Genomic DNA, 22,484 nt, shown 5'->3' on the forward strand with positions numbered 1-22,484 from the left:
CTATTGTAAAACATTTTAAATCTTGTTACATTCATGCTAATTTCGTCTGCCTTATTTGTTAGCCAATCAAATTGTGTTGGTTTGAAAATACGTCATCGCTCAATGAATAATGAGCATATTAGCTGTTTAAAAATCACGATAAATACTGAGCAATTTGATCAACCAGAATTATGCCGCGAGTATTGTACAAAGGCAACTAAGCGATCTAAAGAAATTTGACAAACCGGAATTGCACGCAAATTTGTTGAAAGAAAAGACAGGCAAACAAGGACCCCAACATGTATCGACCAAAACTCTATCTGATACTTTCGCACATATTCTACGCTGCGACCTCCGTGTCGTTGATGATACTTTGCGCCGTAAACGAATATCGTCTTGCTACCGATTATCACTGGGTAGAGAACATTTTTAACGTCCCGAATTCTATCATGGTTGCCTATGCTCTGATGACTATTATACCCGCCACTGGCGTCCTCACCGGCATCTACTACGAATGCTATTGCCAATTGGTTGCGCTCTGTTGCAGTACCGTGTTTCTGCTTGTATTTGAATTGCTCATAGGAATCTCCGGTTTTGCTCTGAAATCTGGTTACGTTAGTTCGGTTTTAAAAGCCTTATCATCCGCTGAAAATTCTTACACCGGCGATAATTCTGCCCGTGCTATCTGGGATTCTGTTCAGAGCAACTTCGGATGCTGCGGATTCAATAACTACACCGAATGGTACCGATATCTGTCTCCCAACCTCCCGGACTCCTGCTGTATTCGATATACTCCTGGTTGTGGGAGTACCGCATTCAACACCGGTAATTTCTACGAAGCCACATGTGCTGCTGCCATTTCCCAATGGGCTACAATCGCTGAAGTCGTAATGGGACTCTTCTTCTGGTTCACTGTATTTCTAAAAATAACCTGTCTCTACTGGTTTCACGTGTATTTGGAAAGACTCATGACGTCTGGAACACATGATCTTGGAGGCTTACCAGATATTAACTCCAATCGAATCTAAATCCGTTTTGCGTTTTATTTATAGCATAAGTAAAATTTCTACAATTTTGTATACAAATTCTTGACTACGAAAGCTTTAACTGGAGTGTTACTGTATTACGCAAGCTAACGAACAGTTCATAACTCTACACTTGCATTGAAAATGTACACTGAGCATCTTTATAAAAGCTATGGTTGAATTGTTTTACGAACGTAAGATTAATTCTTACGTAAGCCTATTCACGTTAAATTAATCAAATACTTTATCTGTTTCGGTTGTTTTACTTCTAACTCGAATTTTACTCTTTTTACACAACAATAACGTAAGTTGTGGCTTTAATTAAAATGAATGCGTGTAACTATATCTAAAATAAGATGCCTCTTGTGTATAAAACGTCTCGAAGACTCCGTATGTTTTCAAAAACCGACTTTAAATATTTTATCCGAAGTTGGACTCCTACGTTAAAATCCATTTAATATTTTAACAAATTTTTTTTTTTTTTTTTTTTTTTTTTTTTGCTTCAATTTTTGTAACCCGTAATCGTTGAATTGATTCGTTGATATCGTTATTACAATTTCTTTAAAAAAAAGCCAATTACGTCCAAGGATGGAATACTGTTGCCATATCTGGGCAGGAGCGGCCAAAAACAGCCTATCATGCCTTGACAGAGTACAAAATAGACTTCGTGGCTTAGTGGGGGATGCCCTTTTCTCTACCCTGCAACCTCTCTCCCACAGAAGAGACGCTACGAGCCTATCCTTGTTTTATCGTTATTTTCATGGCAGGTGCTCGTCTGAACTCCAATCTCTGGTCCCCCTCGCCAATCTTTCACGAAAAACACCCGTCTAGCTGAATCCACTGTGAAAAATTTCCCCCACTCTATATCTGTGCCTAAATCAAAACGCGGATTCCATGAACAAAGCTTCTTTCTTAGAACTGCACGCCTGTGGAACTCTGTTCCGTCTGCCTGCTCCACTCCGGACTACAACTTGGATGTCTTCAAGTCCAATGTTAACAAATTCCTAATAAACAACCCCCTTAATTAAACACTTCATAAAATCTCCACATTAACGTAATGTACTTGCAATACCCCTTATCCCTGAGTGGCTTCCGGGCCTTGATAAGTGGTGATCACTAAAAAAAAAAAGCCTGTCTAGTTAAACTGTTCTTGTTTAACTTTATTTTCTGCCATATTAGTCCATTGATGCTCAGTGCCCGCTCGCGGGGCCTTCCTTTTAAACCGAAGGCCATTTCACGAATATTTTAAAACCTAATCTCGCCCTTTTATCATAGGTGATTGAGACTCGTAATGACTACTTTTCTAGCCACTTTCCGTTATGCTTCTGACTTGCAACATTCTAGAATGTTGGAAAAGCGATCTCGCTGACGTCTTAACTTAAGGAAATGTTTTTATTTTCTAGTTAAAAACCTACGATTCTCTAGATCCAATTAATTTTAATCAATCTAATTTCATTTGCCAAGTAGGCATTTGTGTCAATATTAATAGTTTCGTGTTACATTGCCCCCCGCTCTTGATGCTTACACACGCATTGCAATGCTTTGTCTTACGATTCTCCGTCTTAATCGCACAATTTAGCCTAAGCTATTCAAAATATTGAATAATCCCAATGTCTTAGGTGAACATATGCAATTATTTTTAATATGGACTTGAATTTCGAATATTCAAATATCAGTCAGAAGGAAGTTTCTTTCCCGTAAATAAAATGGTACGGGCTCGTGAAAATATAACACGCTTTTGTGAATAAAATCACTTTAAACTTGTCTGATCCGTTTAATTTCGATGAAAACGTTAAATCTAGAAGAGAAAAATGTAAGAATTGTAACTTGTTAGCAATTATCTGTAACATTACTTGATTGCTCTCTTGGCCATACACCAAGATCTTTATCTCCAATATAAAAATATTGGATTTCTGGAATTAATGAAATCTTCCAAGTAATAGATGATTCCAGCAACATAAGTGTAAAACACAGTAAAGAAAATACGAGTTCTAACATCACGCTCTGTGCCACGATGTGGAAGTTTTTGAAAATTTAAACTCTAACCATTACTTTCCGTTTTTCTATTAGTAAGTTTTTTTTCTTTACCTGTTCCTCAAGCGAATCGACTTAATACAGAATGTTTGATCTTTAACATTTTGATCAGTCTGCAGATTGTACGGAATCGATTACAATTAAACCTTGCTGGTTTATATATATATATATATATTTACAAATTTAAACTAAAATAAACCAGTATTTCAACTTTTTCTGAATTAAGATTCGGTTTGTGAAAAATTTTCTATAATTTTATAATTGGTACTTCTACGGACCGTGCTATATTTTATATAGGAATCATTTTTCTAATCTTAAATGATTAGGTGAAAATCCAGATTTACAAAATTCCCTCGGCTATGTTAAGAATGTTATTTTAACATGGTCTGCATTTTGTATCTGAAGAGGTAAAAACACTTTAGTACGGTTGGAGTTTTATTTTTGGAATCTAATTGATAAATTATTCAAGTTATTTCACTTGAAATGAATTTTAAAGTGGTTATTGTTGTCATTGAATGTTATAACTTTATTATTGGTACTTTTGCAGAATAGACTTTTTTTTTAAGATAGGATTTTTTCCGTAATCTTAAATGATTAGCTTAAATTCCAGAATTAGAAAACTCCTACGTTAACTTTCTAATTGTTTCAATACGGTTTGCATTTTAGTATCTGAAAGAGGTTAAAACACTTGAATACGGTTGGAGTTTTATTTTGGGAATCTAATGATTCTGAAATGAATTTTAGTCATTATCGTTGAATTTTATAACTGAGAATTTTGAATTGGTTGACTTGCCGAGGGTAGGTCGGTGGGGAAGAAAGGAGTGCTGGTAGCTGTGACCAACACGGCCGGTGGTCCGTTAATCAAAGAACCTGAGTGCCTATTCCTTACAAGTTAGACATTCCAGTCACGCGTGAATCTCGTTGACTGACAGTTGGAGTAGATAAAAGGGGTGGCCTCTCTACTGTTGTTGTAGTTGTTGCTGTCTTTAAGACAAATTACACTTCGACCATCGTTACCATTTGTGTCTTTTACAAGGAAAGACTGCTTGTAAGCAACGTCGGCATTTCGTTGCAAGACTTAAGCCGTCTTTTCTTCTCCTCCTACTCGTCGGTATGCTAATTCAGACATAACTAGATACAAGGAAGTGAGACGGGATCCGTTTCCTATCATTATTTCCCTTTGATCTTCAAAGAATAAAGTACTTTTTTTCTCTCTAAAGCTTTATTATACCATGACTAAAGATCAGTTAGTATCTGTTCTGATGCTACGCTTCAACATTTGTCATAATCCCTTCTATACTGAGGCAACTTTAATTTTTGTTGCTATCCAGAGTTTCCCATTTTTTTTTTTTTTTTTTTTTTTTTTTTTTTTTTTTTTGTGGGGAGCTGGATATCCCCACATAAATAACCGACCTTGTGTCTAACACTACCGTCGTGTGGATGCTAGTAAATAGTAACATGATTGACAGTCCGGCCTCTCTTTCAGCTTAATAATGAACACTAACGTTTATTCTCAAACCAGAAAAAATGAGTCTATAAAAACTGGATATTTAACTTTATGTAATAAAACAGTTGTAGCCTTTTGCTATTTATCCTATTAAACAGATGCCATCACTACCATCGTGCAAGCATGATATTTAATATTTTAACCACTTGTCTATTCCCTGTACTTACAATGATACCATATTTATTCTGGTTATAATACTTACGATATGTGGTAATTATGTACACATCGGACCAGAGAAAATGGCAGCTGATATCTTAAAATGTGTCCAATTTATCTAAATAGTGTTCGACAGATTTATGCTGGTCAGTGAATATTCGAATTTGTAATTACTGTCCGAAAATTTGGGATTATTCACTGGTTTGCCAACCATCGGTTAATAGCAAATTCTTGGAACCCTTACCCCGAGTGGCTTCCGGGCCTTGATAAGTGGTGACTACCATGTGGAAAAAAAAAGTTATGCTATTCTCACTCAATGTTTTGACGTTAAGTGGGCTGGTAAACAGCAAAAAATAAACCAAATACAATACGCAAGTCAAGCTAGAATTCATCACTGACAATTTTCTCTCAACTTTCAGCACGTCTCTCTCAACTGCCTCTACCAACAGACATTTTATTAGAAAACAACTGCCCCTATTCCATTTGCATACGTGTAGTGGAAGATAAGATCTCGTGAGATTCCACGAGACTACACCTTATAAATCCATGGCTGCCATCTTTAATATCTCTTTCTCTCAGATCCCATCCGAAGGTAAGTTGTATGACCGCACGATACAAACACACGGGAGCACTTTTCTCTTTGATTGTTACATTCAACTCTACACTCCCCCCCCTTGGTCTCCAGACCACACGTTTGGCATGTTGGACATGGTCGTCTGTTGCGGGCACTCATACGAAGGGGGGTTGGCTAGACTGCATCTTCATTTGAGCTTTCAGAAGATGTGTCAGAACCATCAGCGTACAGTTATACCACCAGGCTGGGCGACTTCATCTACATCAGAGCTCTCAGAAGGGGTTCCTTAGACGAGAGCCATCCATTTCAATTGATGCCAAATTGGGATCAGAGCGTTGATGATGTAAAGATAAGAGCTTGGTTTTAGATGCATTAAAAGTAACCAGCCACTTCTTCCTCCATTGTACCACGCGCTAAAGATCAAAGGAGAGAGAATCAGAGAAATTTGTCATTTACGGCCTTTGCTGTGTTGTCATAGATGGTCCTCTCATCAGCATACATGTCAACGAATGATTTAAGTATGTGTTTTGGGAGATCATTCATGTAGATTAGGAAGAGAGCTGGGCCCAGGATTAATACTGAGGGCTTCTGATTTCTTCCCATGAACCATTACTCTTATGAGCCCATCCGAGAGAAATGTTTTAATGATTGAGAAAACATTACCAGTTATACCGTAGCTGGAAATCTTGTGAAGTAGGCTCTTATGTCATACCTTATCGATGGCCTTTGATATGTCAAGAACAATTGCCCTAGAAAGTAAGCCTTATCAAGAGATTCACTAATCCTATTAGATATAACCGTTAGCACATCTGCTGCAGAACGGAAAACATATTGCATGTCACTAAGAAGGTTATTTCTGCTGAGGTGGTTGACTACTTCTCTATTTAATATGGATTCTAGCAACTTACTCATGACACACAGAAAACTTATTGGTCTGTACTGACAGGCAGACGATTTATCACTTGGATTCTTAAATACAGGGCATACTGATGAGGTTTTCCAGGGTGTTGGGAAGCACTTCTCCTTAAAGCAACGCTTAAACAGTTTTGTACGTATGGGGGCAAGTTCTGGTTGAAGCTTTTTCAGCACTATAATTGGAATGCCGTCATGGCCAATTGCTTTTCTGGAATCAAGTTTATTGATTAGTTTGGCGACATCACGCACAGATATTTTTATGTTGGTAGTGTGTTATGTGTTATAGGAGGAAATACGGGTAGTTGATGGCCTTCATCGCATAGAGTAGAATTAGCTGCAAAGTTCTTCGCAAATAGTTTGGCCTTGTCTGATGCTGACGAGATGTCCTTAGACCCATTGATGATGGTTGGGATAGAACGCACGTTTCCATTCAGGATTCTGTTCGCTATTTGCCAAATTTAGTGGGAACCAAGCCGCTGCTCAGCTAATTTGGATTTAACGGACTGAGCATATAGCCCCCTTGCATTTTTTATCACTGTTCGGCAGTGGGTGCTGGAAGTCCTGAAAGTAGCCTTAGTCTCAGTGCATCTATTACGTTGATAGCTATGGAAAAAAGTGATTTCTGTGCGCGATGGCAGCAGCACATTCTGGGGAGAACCATGGCTGGCTGTTAGATTTTTTCTGGAATTTTTTGGATCGTATGAATCGGTCTATGCCTACAATTAACCATTCGGTCAAGTCTGATACTATGGAGGACACATCCTTTTTAAACATGGAATGCAGGGTTAGATCAGATATAAATGCACGGAAGCTATCTCAGTCAGCCGTAGAGAATCAATATGCAGTACAGTGGAAACGTACGTCTGAAGACTTATTACATTTCATTTTTATCTTAACTGATACAACCGAGTGATCGGAAATCCCAGAAGACACAGACCAGAATATGAACATTGCTCAGGGGAACTTTTGAGAAAAAGGCCTAGAAGGCTAGTGTACTGACCGGAGGTATCAGGCACACGGGTTGGTTCGTGAACAATCTGGAGAGGTCATAGGCAATGGCGAAATCATAACAGAACCTCCCCTCATCATCTGTCTTGTTCGAGTGGGTCAGCCACACCACATTGTGGACATTGAAGTCACCACAAATGCGGATGTTAGCCGAAGGATGAGCAGACAGGATGTGGTCAACTTTCTCGGATATGCTCTTAAAGAGAATAACTCCGCTGTTTTGGGGGCGATAGAGGGAGAATATAAATTCAGTGGTGTAAGCAAGTGAAACCCGCAAGCACATATAAGGTAATTTAGGGGCTTTACTGGATATTTCCCTACCACACGGAAAGCAAAGCCATCTTTAATGTAGGCATATATTCCATGCCCATGGCGATCTTGCGGCTCAGATTTAGATGTTAAGTTAGAGTATCCTTTAATTAGAAACTCGTCTAGGGAAATGGTCTGTCCTATGCCAGTTTCTCTTTGGAAGAATATGTCCGATCTGTCCCCTGCAATTGGATTTTCACCTCTGGAACGTAGACCCCTGGCGTTGGAGAAGGAGACATGGTAATAGAGGTCTACTTTGGAGGATAGGGTCTAGGTTTATTCGTGTTTTTTTTTCTGGAGATATTTCATGTTGAGGATTTGGGATTTGTGGAACAGGTCGACCGACTTGGTTAGAACAGGACAGATAGGGAAAGCAAGATAGAAAAAGACCGGAAATTTTTTGTAGCACATGAAAAGTAAAGCTGTAACAAATACCCACTAGAATGGCATCGAGGGGCCCCACCAGAAACTACTGCATGGTCCAGAATACATTCACCAGATAGCAATACAGCAGCCCCAGTACTTTGCACCTGCTGATAGGACAGCCTCTTAGTGGTTAATGTAAAATTTGGGTCCCTGACTATCAGGCGAATAACGTCAGCCTCGATGGAATGTTTATCTCCAGCACTCTTACTAGTGAGATGGCCACAAGGATAGACATAGAAACAGAAAATTTGTTGACGAAGTACTGCCGACCTGGAAAGCAGCTTTTTCTTCACCCTTTGTCAGAAAAATCACTGGAAATAAAGACTGAGGGACAAATAAGGAGAAACGAGAGTAACGAGTGCTGCCGATAACGCATCCACACTGCGTTGTCTACTCTCCATTACTCTTGTACAGGTAGAGAACTGCGTCGTGGGTGAAATACTTTCTAGGGCGGTAAAACGATCCAACCATTGTTCCAGTGAATTTTGGCAACATATAGGTCTTTTAATTCAAGACAGAAGTAAAGGTCAGTTCCAGAAGTATGTCGAAGCCCTGTGCTGCATAGAGGCGAGAACAATTCATTTCAACTGTGGAAAAGCGGTCGTCTGAGCATTGGTGGTGAAAAGGCAAGTTTAATTCATAGGTGAATATTTTGTGAATTTTTTTTCACCTCTTTCTGGCTTACCCCGAATATCCACAAGAAAGCCATTCTGAACACGTTTCATAATCCGTCACATTTGCTTTCAAACCATTAAAACTAAATTTTACAGACTTTTCGTTCCCTGAGAGTTTCTTGTTTTATGAGTATGTTTAGTGTTTTGTGCAGTATTATATGTTTCGCTTTATTTATTTTTGAACACTAATGAATCTTGTTTAGTGATTATGGTGAGTTTTAATTTCTATTTACGAGATATTTTTTATTAACGTCGTTATGTACATATTGTGAAATCTATATATTAATACGATAGCGTGGTGTTATTTTTTGTGTCACGTTTACATCAGTGTCGTTTAATTGTTATGTACTTCCATTTCTTATAATAAATAATTTTACCATGAATTCCGCATAAGTTTCTGTTTCGGTTTCTTTTAAAGCTGACGGCACTCAAGTACTATTGTGTTATTAATAATTTTACTAAGAATTCTTCATAATTTTTGTTTCAATTATAGCTGATAGCGCTTAAGTCATCTATTTTTTGAAATAAATAATTTTACTAAGAATTCCTTAAATGTTTTGTTTTCGGTTTCGATTATAGTTAATCACAGACCAATAATATATTTTTAAAAATTAATTTTATCAGAAATACTTCATAAGTCTTAATTTTGGTTTCGATTTAAGCTGATGACACCTTAGTAATCTATTTTTTAGAAAAATTTTATCAAGAATTCTTAAGTTTTGGTTTCGGTTTTGATTATAGCTGTTGAACTAAAATTATATAAATATATATATATATATAAATATATATATATATATATATAAATATATATATAAATATATATATAAATATATATATAAATAAATATATATATATTTATATATATAAATATATATATATAAATAAATAAATATATATATATTTATATATATAAATATATATATATAAATAAATAAATATATATATATTTATATATATAAATATATATATATAAATAAATATAAATATATATATATAAATAAATATAAATATTTATATATATATATATAAATATATATAAATATATATATATAAATATATATATATATAAATAATATATATAAATATGAATATATATATATAAATATATATAATATATATATACATATATATAGATATACATATATATAAATATATATATAATATATATATACATACATATATATATATATATATATATGTGCATGGGATTCGGTTTCGAATCAAGCTGATGAACCCAAGTAGTATAATTTTTTTTTTTGAAATCGCAACTTTAGAATATATGAAAATCGATAGAACCTTTACTCCATAAAAATATATACTAAATCTGCAAGAATAAAAATATCATATTTAAGCGTATTTTATCACCCGATTACGCGCCGCGTTCCTGCTAGCTTGGATAAATACTTTTGCTACAATTATATCAGAGCGTCTCCATTACCTCTCAATATCTACAGAATGCCAACATCAATATATTACATATGAATCAGCCCCCTAGTGCTAAATTCAACGGATATCGAAAAATGTGAACGGTCCAGTTTGAAAGTAAAATATCATTTAAAAAATCTTATACTGCGAGAAACATCAATTGATATAAAGCACATTTGTATTTTGTATTGTTTGTTTTCTTGCTTAGAGCCAAAGGTGGCTTCGTCGCGACGTTTACATCTTTCGAGGAGCAGCAATTGTCACTTTCTGCACTGATGACAGTGAATACATGAATCACTAATGTATATATATATGAAAATTATTTATAATTCATAATTATTTGGCCCATGTATGTGGTGGACCTGAACGAAAATCACTCCCCTTAAGAACGGCTTTCGGAATAAACACCCCAAGTTCTCCATGATAAGAACCACTTTCTTTTTTTTTTCTCTTTATTTGTTTCGCAACTTTTTCAATGGATTACTATTGATTTGACATATAGAGAGGGGGATTCTCGTTCAGGTTCGCCGATGGAAGATCAGAGAGAGATTCTGATCACAGAAAATAATTATGAAGTCAGTTGGAAAAGCGTTGACTAAAGATTTTTCTTAGCGAAGTGCTTGTATAGATATAGAGGAAATGTACTAGGATTAAAAAATGTGTACATTTTTTGAAAATGAGAAGGATAGGGATGTTACAGGAAAACGGGCTGCTCTTTCCATGTAAATAGGAAGAACATTAGGTAAGTGAAAATTTGGTTAGTATAAGCCGCGGCTCGAACCTTGTAAGCAAGTTTAAGAGATAGAACGTTTGAAATCGGAATGTTAAATAGGCCTATTGTTAAATTCTATTTTAAATAGTTAGATATTGTTTATATCGTAAAAAGAATTGATTGCTCAATCTTTTATAAAGCTGAATATTAAAAATGTCAGCTAAAAAGAATGAACAATTCAAATTAAAAATGTATTATTAAAAATAGTTTAGGTTACAAATAGGTTAGTTGAGAATTCTTTGTTGTCAAAAGTGTGTTAGGAAAAACGTGTGCGTAGCTCCGTGAATTGATCACGTTTTGGAAACACACTTCTGACGTCAAAGCAAAAGAGGGATTCTCACTATAGGAGCTAGAGTTACTCAGAACAGAGTAGTTGAGGCAGAACAGTAAGCAGATTCTGTCAGAGAAAGTTGATCGGCCAAGAGTTGACATGGTCAGAGGAGGGACATTTGGAAGCGAAGGGTAGAACATTAAACTATGTGGATCCCAAATGTGAATTCCTGAAGTCATCAGCATTCGACCGGTCCAATGAATAAATAATCATCTTTGTGTTTTTTGTTAAGCTGTTGTCATGTGTCCTCTGTCAACACCCAGAAGGTAATGTGTTAAACATCTTATTATGAACATTGCGTAACCCTTCCAAGAATATGTATCTTTTTTCCTCTCTACATGTGTTACAAGAAATATAAGAACCGTGCATCTATTACCCTATCACCCTCAATATATATATGAAGCCCCATGCATCTCAGAACAGAACTGTATATGTATAAATGTCTTCTATCTTCTCCATCTCTCTCTCTCTCTCTCTATCTCTCTCTCTCTCTCTCTCTCATCATCGTTAGAGTCTTGGCCTTGCTGGGTACACTGAAGAAATTATTTAGGTATTTTTGGAGTATTTGTTGTCAATCAACTTGGATTAAATGGTCCACAAGGTCCGTGTCATCACTTTTGGGTGAAGATCAGGGTCTTTCTCTTTGTCAGGGATCTCTGCAGAAATCCATTTTTTCTGGTAGAAGTTTGTCCTCTGGGGCCTGCCAGGTGAGAATGTGCGCATGCGGCAGTCCTCTCTTTTGATATTCAATGCTGTACAGGAAAGATTCTTCCCCACCTGACAAATCCCCCTTTCTTAATAAATTCAAGTAGCTTTTTAATATCACTTTGGCGCTCAAACATGTATCGAGGGCCTCCTGTGTAAGTTGCCGGAAGTACAACTCGTTGACCAATCTGTTCTGTATTCCCATCCTCCCTAAGCATTGACTCCTCAATTTGCCATGATTATCCGCCCCCAAGGTCTGTTGCTCTCGCCTCCGGAACTGTAAACGTTCTCTTTCAATCTTGCAGTACACACCCACCAGCCATTGTTGAAATAGCCTCCAATACCAGAGAAAATAGTTTCTAGGCCGAGTCATCAAATGGTAGGAATAAAATTGCTGTTAGGTAACTTTTCGCCTTCATTGGAGGCCTTCATGTAGATGTCGTAAGATGGAGAACCATAGGGGTACATTAACAGGTACATTAAAGTATCGTAGAGGTGATGTAGTTCGGAGATCCATTTTAATGTATCATTTTTAAAACGCAAGACGGTTTGCTGTGGGTTCGTTCTCAATTAAGATTCCAATCTCATACATTGTCATTGGCGCATTGAATCTTGCGGCATCCGATCTTACCTTATGACAAGTTTGTATTCTACCAAGTTTTCTTCTTCAGTCTTCTCATTTGTTGTTTTCAGTTGACAAATAAGTTGTTCTCATGTAAAAATTCATTCAGCCTTCGGAGAATGTCTGGATTGAGTCTACTGTCACGTTCCCAACTATGTAGTTCCTCTTCCAGACTATCCCAGAAGTAGACTTGAATAAACTTTGCTGTTGCATCTTCAGGTGGCAAAAGACTCCTAATTTGGTAGCAAAATTGGCCTCGATTTCTTAAAGAAGGATTCCAGCAATGTACCGCCGCAATTTCGTGACCAAATGATGCCATTGCTAAACAATTGTTATAACTGCGTAGATTTTGCAGAAACTCTTCAGAGATGGGACCGTTGTCGGAGAGCAAATATTGCAGCAACTGAACCAGTGGTGAAAAGCTATGAAGCACAACCTTGAGAGCGGACAACCTTGCAAGAAGAACAACAACCAGGGGGGGGGTCCCCTTTAAATTTCACAGCTGAGAAATGTTGGCATACTTTGTCTATTTTTCCTATATCGGCTGTATTGAGAGAGTTATTTTTGTTGTAGAGCAATTCTTTTCTATTGCTTTGTTCTATTTCATGTTGTCTCAAAGCAGTCATTCGTTGTCTAGCTGCCTCTTTTTCTGTCATTTGCTGGGGCAAAGTCACACTCTCTCTCTCTCTCTCTCTCTCTCTCCTTGCAGCCTCTCACTCTTGCCCTTGGTATAGGCGAAAGCTTCGGTGGGTTTTTGATTCATTCTGTCGTCGTTGAGCCTCTCACAACTGACCTTGTGTACGTCTACTTGTTACCTCATGTGATTTATTTGATCGTCGTATTGCTTCTCTTTCTCGAGCACCTCTTTGCCTTTCTTGAATTTCTTCTTGTGATGAATTTAACCGGCTTGCAGCATGTCTATTTCTGCCAGCTTCACGTTAGGTTACTTTTTGCAAATCGGACAGTCTTGCTCTCCTTTCTCTTTGACATATTCTGTTGGGTTCCAGACGTTTTTCTCTATGTGAAGTGGTTTCATTGAAGCGAATTGCAGCAACTCTTAGTCGATTAGCTTCCAATCTTTCCACTCTTTCTTCCTCAGTTTAATTTCTACTTCGTTTGGGTGGCATCATTCCGGTTTCAAATGCAACTGTTGAAAGATATTAATGACTGTAAATTAATTAAATATAAACGAAATTTATACTAACTGAAATAAACGAACTATAAATAATATTTCTAAATAGTACAATTACAACAACGCCACCTCCCCCGGACGCCGTCGACCCCCAAAATGTGTTTGGGGGGGCAACGTGTGAGTGCTCATTTTAAGTTAAATTATTATAGAAAAGTGATCCCCCACTTTATTGAAACTAACATTTCTTCAAAAAGTCCCAGAGTTCAGGGGTTCATACCATACAAACGGTAAATTTGCGACGGGTTTGATCATCAGATTTGGTGACAGAAAAAAATCGGTTTGTGTCAAAAAACGAAAATAAATGTTGTTTTTATCATAAAAATAATTATTTGTCCAATCATGAGATTTTCCTAAATGCCCGGGCGGCCATCTTGCTTGCCAAACTGTTGTGATTACGTTGGACACTGAATGTCTTCAAATATGAATAACTACTCGTTTGCGTGAGAAATAAATGAGATATGCGTTTTCAGCGTACCCAAAATCTATTTAAAGTCGACAATTCAAAGGTGAATGCATAGGGGTCGGTAAACTAAAAAAATACTGATTTATGGTAATAATTATACCATAGCGATGTATGTGATATCATATATAGTAAAAAATTATATTTTATATTAAATAAATTATAAAGAAAATCTGTTTCGCAGGCAATTAAACACACTTGCTATGGTATAATTATTATAATAAATCTTGGGCAACACCGATTAAATTTTATAAACAAAAAAAGAGCAAATAACGTATTGGATGATGGATTTTGCTCACATGGAAATTGGCCCTGTGTGTGACTAACTCTGCCCTCGTGGGGATGCAAGTAAACGAGGACATAAATTTTAATTATTTTTCTCTAAGCCCGGACCCCCCTTCCCCTCCCCCGAGCATCGGCGTTGAAAATAAGGAAAAATGATGTATTCTGGAGCAGAAGTTTTTCAAAAAACAACTTATGAATTATATCGGCGTACTTATAGTTCACATGATCAAAGAAAACGACTAAATACAGTGTAAGAAACGGATAAGCGAACAATAACAAATAAAAAAGTTTACTTAAAAATTAAGTATAAGCGAAAAAATACCTTCAAATTAAAAATAAAAATAATAATTCAGCTTAGAAAATATTTCGAAATGAAAACAAACTAATACAGAAAATATGTAATAACGTGATCCGTTTTAAAGAATTAAACTATCACAGTTATTCTTCTTTGGTTTTCTGGCTTTAAAATTAAACGGTTTCAGATTTCAGATAATAATAAGTTAAATCAAATATAAATTGAAATCTATATAAACTAAATAATTAAATTTTAAATTATATTTTAAATAGTACCAGTGAAACGAGGCTATTATGATGAATACATAATATCATCGAGCTAATTATTTAAATAGATTAAATTTAATGTGATATGCTAATGACCGTAACTCAATCAATGTAGATGTGGTTTGAAGGATGCTATATATAGAAATTACGCATAAAATATAATGTCTCCTTTGACAGAAGTATCCTATCATAGGCGTTAATATTTCTTGACCAGGAGAGGTGTACATACATACGCCTTTATATTTCTTTGATCATAGGGAGTTGTACACACGGACAGGCACACATGGACGCTACTATTATATGTATAGAGAGAAGCAGCTGTATTTTCTAAGCTCGTACAGCAAGTGACTGCTTTTCCATAAAAATCATTTTTTTTTGTGCTAATAAATTTTACAATTTTCTTAACATTTCTGATGCTTAAAGAAGTATTAACTCATAAAGTTAATACGATATTGCGGTGATTGTGTAAAACTGTAATACTGTAAAAAAACAGTATGATAAAATGTTTACGAGTGTTGAGTCTCTTTTTTTCAAAAACAACGAATTAGCATTGTTTCCAAATCAAATGAAATGTTGTAATTTGTTGTTAAAATTTTGCTCTAAAAGTTTTATTCGTGGTATTTGGATTCTTCGAACTACTATACTCATCTTGGGTGGTTTTCTTTTTTTCAAAACGTTTCTGGCGATGTTCTTCAGGTGTATCTTGTTGAAATCGGGAAATTGGGATTCTGCACACGATTTCAAACTGAACCCTTTATTTAATCTACGTGGTTAGCATGCTCTTGCTCCGTCAGCGCAGTGGATAAAGTGTTTGGTAAAAAAATAATTGTAAATTACACACTTCTGGAGGTTGAAGGCCCAATAATCAGTGTGGGCGACACTCAGAAAACAATTGTGAATTACTTAAGACTTCTATCCAGTCATGACTGACAGAATGAGCTTCAAAACGCGTGGATTAAATAAGGAGGTTTGTTCGAAATGCCGTGCAGATTCCTGTGTTCGACAGAATGATTACGGAGTTCGACGAGATAAACCTGAAGAAGGTCAGAGGTTACATCTAGCGGACCGTTGTGAAAATAACACTAAAGACGGGAATAGTATACCGAAGAAAGTAAATAAAATTATAAATCCATATCCCTCTAAAAATTCAGATAAATAAAAATATTTATTCTCAATAGAAATGTAATATTATAACGAACCAATGCTAACTAAGCTAACCTAGTTTGTACTTACTTTAACTCTATTCTAACCAAAATACCGCATTCACGTCCATCAGTGTATACATCCTTCATCAATCACCATAAAAAACAACACACTATTGCTAAACTATTTAAAACCTATATTATTTAAAATATGTAACGGGGGAATAGGGGCATAACAATTTCATATAGAAAAGAAAAATATTTACAATGAAAATAAAATAAAATAAAGATTAACAAGTGAAGCATGCATGGTCCCCCGTTAGTGCGCAGTGGACACAGCAAAAAAAAAAAAATAACTAAGTTCAATATTTACCCCCTCTCACTCTTAGCCCCGAAAAGCCCTTAGTGGACGTCAAATCCCGGCGAAAATGAACAAACGGTGCAGTTTTATGCTTTAACATGTCAATTTGAGTTCTGCATTATGCAAAAAAAAAAAAAAAAAATTACTAAGGCCATCATTTACCTTCCCCCGCCATTTAGCAACCAAAGTCTCCAAGGCCTTAACATATTTAAATTTGAGTTCAGCACCATGTAAAAATGCTAAATAGATATCTAAAGAAAATTTTGGATAATATGATAAAATAGTCCCAAAAATGGAGTGTTTTATTAGCCCTAAAAGAGCCCCTGGTGCACACCCAAGAGTCATCGCGAAGTATAGACAAACAAAATTATATAGAAATCAGTTAGTTACGACTTTTCAGAAAGTTTTATAAAAATCCAAGGTATCATTTTTTTAAATAAGCACAAAAGTGTAAATTTTAGCCATTTAAACCCGAAAGGCACCCCTCCTAGAGGGGCAATCGGGATTTTCCATGAAAATCCGTTGTTACTTTTTTACTTATATCATGTTTTATGTTTGTGCAAAATTTCAAAAAAATTCCAAGGCGTAGCTATAGTGAAAAGTGCGGACAGACGAACGGAAAGGTTACATTTAGAGATACACCCTTCTTTTGTCGGATGACCGATAAAAGACCCCCCATTACTAAACTGTGGCAAGAAAATTCAAAAAAAAATAAATGTTTTATTGTATAAATAAAATAAAATAGTATAGTATAGTATGGTATGGTATGGTATGGTATAGTATAATATAGCCAAAAGTTTATCGGAATGTTTCATTTGTAAAAAAAAAAAACGATTTTATTAATCCTATTGTAAACATTTTAAATCTTGTTACATTCAAGCTAATTTCGTCTGTCATATTTGTTAGCCAATCAAATTGCGTTGGTTTGAAAATACGCCATGACTCAATGAATAATGAGCATAGTAACTGTTTAAAAATCACGATAAATACTGAGCAATTTGATCAACCAGAATCGTGGCGAGTATTGTACAAAGGCAACTAAGCGATCTAAAGAAATTTGACAAACCGGGATTACACGCAAATTTGTTGTAAGAAAAGACAGGCAAACAAGAACCCCAACATGTATCGACCAAAACTCTATCTGATACTTTCGCACATATTCTACGCTGCAACCTCCGTGTCGTTGATGATACTTTGCGCCGTAAACGAATATCGTCTTGCTACCGATTATCACTGGATAGAGAACATTTTTAACGTCCCGAATTCTATCATGGTCGCCTATGCTCTGATGACTATTATACCCGCCATTGCCGTCCTCATCGGAATCTACTACGAATGCTATTGCCAATTGGTTGCGCTCTGTTGCAGTACCGTGTTTCTGCTTGTATTTGAATTGCTAATAGGACTCTCCGGTTTTGCTCTGAAGTCTGGTTACGTTAATGAAGTTTTAAAAGCCTTATCATCTGTTGAGAATTCTTACACCGGCGATAATTCTGCACATGCTATCTGGGATTCTGTTCAGAGAAACTTCGGATGCTGCGGATTCAATAACTACACCGAATGGTACCGATATCTGTCTCCCACCAACCTCCCGGACTCCTGCTGTATTCGATATACCCCTGGTTGTGGGAGTACCGCATTCAACACCGGTAATTTCTACGAAACCACATGTGCTGTTGCCATTTCCCAATGGGCTACAATCGCTGAAGTCGTAATGGGACTCTTCTTCTGGTTCATTATATTTCTAAAAATGACCTGTCTCTACTGGTTCCACGTGTATTTGGAAAGACTCATGACGTCTGGAACACATGATCTTGGAGGCTTACCAGATATTAACTCCAATCGAATCTAAATCCGTTTTGCGTTTTATTTATAGCATAAGTAAAATTTCTACACTTTGTATACAAATTCTTGACTACGAAAGCTTTAATTTTAACTGGAGTGTTACTGTATTACGCGAGCTAACGAACAGTTTATAACTTTACACTTGCATTGAAAATGTACACTGAGCATCTTTATAAAAGCTATGGTTGAATTGCTTTACGAACGTAAGATTAATTCTTACGTAAGCCTATTCACGTTAAATTAATCAAATACTTTATCTGTTTCGGTTGTTTTACTTCTAACTCGAATTTTACTCTTTTTACACAACAATAACGTAAGTTGTGGCTTTAATTAAAATGAATGCGTGTAACTATATCTAAAATAAGATGCCTCTTGTGTAAAATAAAGTCTCGAAGACTCCGTATGTTTTCAAAAACCGACTTTAAATATTTTATCCGAAGTTGGACTCCTACGTTAAAATCCATTTCATATTTTAACAATTTTTTTTTTTTTTTTTTTTTTTTTTGCTTCAATTTTAGTAACCCGTAATCGTTGAATTGATTCGTTATTGTTATTACAATTTCTTTAAACATAAGCCTGAATGTCTAGTTAAACTCTTCTTGTTTAACTTTATTTTCTGCCATATTAGTCAATTGATGCTCAGTGCCCGCTCGCGGGGCCTTCCTTTTAAACCGAAGGCCATTTCACGAATATTTTAAAACTTGATCCAGCCCTTTTATCATAGGTGATTGAGACTCGTAATGACTACTTTTCTAGCCACTTTCCGTTATGCTTCTGACTTGCAACATTCCAGAATGTTGGAAAAGCGATCTCGCTGACGTCTTAGCTGTATTGGTTTTGATCCACACAATGACCGGCATAAGATCTGTGTAGAAAATTGTAATACCCACCCATTCCAAAACAGCCAGTCTGGGATAAAACAAGTCTAGAAAATTTCTAAGATAGTACGGTAATGAAAAGAAATCCTCCGAACGTATACTATTTAAAACATCGAGGTAATATCAAACTTCTAGTATTGCTGGCGAAAACTTAAGGCAATGTTTTTATTTTCTAGTTAAAAACCTACGATTCTCTAGATCCAATTAATTTTAATCCATCTAATTTCATTTGCCAAGTAGGCATTTGTGTCAATATTAATAGTTTCGTGTTACATTGCCCCCCCCCCGCTCTTGATGCTAACACACGCATTGCAATGCTTTGTCTTACGATTCTCCGTCTTAATCGCACAATTTAGCCTAAGCTATTCAAAATATTGAATAATCCCAATGTCTTAGGTGAACATATGCAATTTTTAATATGGACTTGAATTTCGAATATTTAAATATCAGTCAGAAGGAAGTTTCTTTCCCGTAAATAAAATGGTACGGGCTCGTGAAAATATAACACGCTTTTGTGAATAAAATCACTTTAAACTTGTCTAATCCGTTTCATTTCGATGAAAACGTTAAATCTAGAAGAGAAAAACGTAAGAATTGTAACTTGTTAGCAATTATCTGTAACATTACTTGATTGCTCTCTTGGCCATATACCAAGATCTTTATCTCCAATATAAAAATATTGGATTTCTGGAATTAATGAAATCTTCCAAGTAATAGATGATTCCAGCAACATAAGTGTAAAACACAGTAAAGAAAATACGAGTTCTAACGTCACGCTCTGTGCCACGATGTGGAAGTTTTTGAAAATTTAAACTCTAACCATTACTTTCCGTTTTTCAATTAGTAAGTTTTTTTTCTTTACCTGTTCCTCAAGCGAATCGACTTAATACAGAATGTTTGATCTTTAACATTTTGATCAGTCTGCAGATTGTACGGAATCGACTACAATTAAACCTTGCTGGTTTATATATATATATATATATATATATATATATATATATATATATTTACAAATTAAAACTAAAATAAACCAGTAATTCAACTTTTTCTGAATTAAGATTCGGTTTGTGAAAAATTTTCTATAATTTTATAATTGGTACTTCTACGGACCGTGCTATTTTTTATATAGGAATCATTTTTCTAATCTTAAATGATTAGGTGAAAATCCAGAATTACAAAATTCCCTCGGCTATGTTAATGTTATTTTAACATGGTCTGCATTTTGTATCTGAAGAGGTAAAAACACTTTAGTACGGTTGGAGTTTTATTTTTGGAATCTAATTGATAAATTATTAAAGTTATTTCACTTGAAATGAATTTTAAGGTGGTTATTGTTGTCATTGAATGTTATAACTTGACTATTATTAGTACTTTTGCAGAATGGACTTGTTTTAAGATAGGATTTTTTCCGTAATCTTAAATGATTAGCTTAAATTCCAGAATTAGAAAACTCCTACGTTAACTTTCTAATTGTTTCAATACGGTTTGCATTTTAGTATCTGAAAGAGGTTAAAACACTTGAATACGGTTGGAGTTTTATTTTGGGAATCTAATGATTCTGAAATGAATTTTAGTCATTATCATTGAATTTTATAACTGAGAATTTTGAATTGGTTGACTTGCCGAGGGTAGGTCGGTGGGGAAGGAGTGCTGGTAGCTGTGACCAACACGGCCGGTGGTCCGTTAATCAAAGAACCTGAGTGCCTATTCCTTACAAGTTAGACATTCCAGTCACGCGTGAATCTCGTTGACTGACAGTTGGAGTAGATAAAAGGGGTGGCCTCTCTACTGTTGTTGTAGTTGTTGCTGTCTTTTAGACAAATTACACTTCGACCATTGTTACCATTTGTGTCTTTTACAAGGAAAGACTGCTTGTAAGCAACGTCGGCATTTCGTTGCAAGACTTAAACCGTCTTTCTTCTCCTCCTACTCGTCGGTATGCTAATTCAGACATAACTAGATACAAGGAAGTGAGACGGGACTCGTTTCCTATCATTATTTCCCTTTGATCTTCAAAGAATAAAGTACCTTTTTTCTCTCTAAAGCTTTATTATACCATGACTAAAGATCAGTTAGTATCTGTTCTGATGCTACGCTTCAACATTTGTCATAATCCCTTCTATACTGAGGCAACTTTAATTTTTGTTTCTATCCAGAGTTTCCCATCTTTTTTTTTTTTTTTTTTTTTTTTTTTTTTTTTTTGTGGGGAGCTGGATTTCCCCACATTAATGACCGACCTTGTGTCTAACACTACCGTCGTGTGGATGCTAGTAAATAGTAACATGATTGACAGTCCGGCCTCTCTTTCAGCTTAATAATGAACACTAACGTTTATTCTCAAACCAGTAAAAATGAGTCTATATAAACTGGATATTTAACTTTATGTAATAGAACAGTTGTAGCCTTTTGCTATTTATCCTATTAAACAGATGCCATCACTACCTTCGTGCAAGCATGATATTTAATATTTTAACCACTTGTCTATGCCCTGTACTTACAATGATACCACATTTATTCTGATTATAATACTTACGATATGTGGTAATTATGTACACATCGGACCAGAGAGAAAATGGCAGCTGATATCTTAAAATGTGTCCAATTTATCTAAATAGTGTTCGACAAATTTATGCTGGTCAGTGAATATTCGAACTTGTAATTACTGTCCGAAAATTTGGCATTATTCACTGGTTTGCCAACCATCGGTTAATAGCAAATTCTTGGAACGCTTATCCCCGAGTGGCTTCCGGGCCTTGATAAGTGGTGACTACCATGTGGAAAAAAAAGTTATGCTATTCTCACTCAATGTTTTGACGTTAAGTGGGCTGGTAAACGGCAAAAAATAAACCAAATACAATACGCAAGTCAAGCTAGAATTCATCACTGACAATTTTCTCTCAACTTCAAGCACGTCTCTCTCAACTGCCTCTGCCAACAGACATTTTATTAGAAAACTGACCCCATCCATTTGCATACGTGTAGTGGAAGATAAGATCTCGTGAGATTCCACGAGACTACACCTTATAAATCCATGGCTGCCATCTTTAATATCTCTTTCTCTCAGATCCCATCCGAAGGTAAGTTGTATGACCGCACGACACAAACACACGGGAGCACTTTTCTCTTTGATTGTTACATTCAACTCTACACTCCCCCCCTTGGTCTCCAGACCACACGTTTGGCATGCTGGACATGGTCGTCTGTTGCGGGCACTCATACGAAGGGGGGGGGGTCTGGACTGCATCTTCATTTGAGCTTTCAGAAGATGTGTCAGAACCATCAGCGTACAGTTATACCA

General features: G+C 35.9%; 2 protein-coding genes across 2 annotated transcripts; both read left to right on the forward strand.

The window, feature by feature from the left end:
• Positions 1-278: 278 nt before the first annotated feature.
• On the forward strand, positions 279-1,007 carry LOC145247156 (CD63 antigen-like). Its single transcript, XM_080108797.1, has one exon. It carries the CDS (start codon positions 279-281, stop codon positions 1,005-1,007), a length of 729 nt encoding a protein of 242 aa, XP_079964923.1.
• A 16,455-nt stretch (positions 1,008-17,462) lies between these two features.
• LOC145247248 (CD63 antigen-like) lies at positions 17,463-18,789 on the forward strand. Its single transcript, XM_080108866.1, has one exon. It carries the CDS (start codon positions 17,584-17,586, stop codon positions 18,313-18,315), a length of 732 nt encoding a protein of 243 aa, XP_079964992.1. The 5' UTR covers positions 17,463-17,583; the 3' UTR covers positions 18,316-18,789.
• The last annotated feature ends 3,695 nt before the right edge of the window (positions 18,790-22,484 follow it).

This window comes from Euprymna scolopes, chromosome 25 (assembly GCF_053919585.1).
Source record: "Euprymna scolopes isolate OS-2025 chromosome 25, ASM5391958v1, whole genome shotgun sequence".
In the NCBI taxonomy this organism is placed as follows: Eukaryota; Metazoa; Mollusca; class Cephalopoda; order Sepiida; family Sepiolidae; genus Euprymna; species Euprymna scolopes.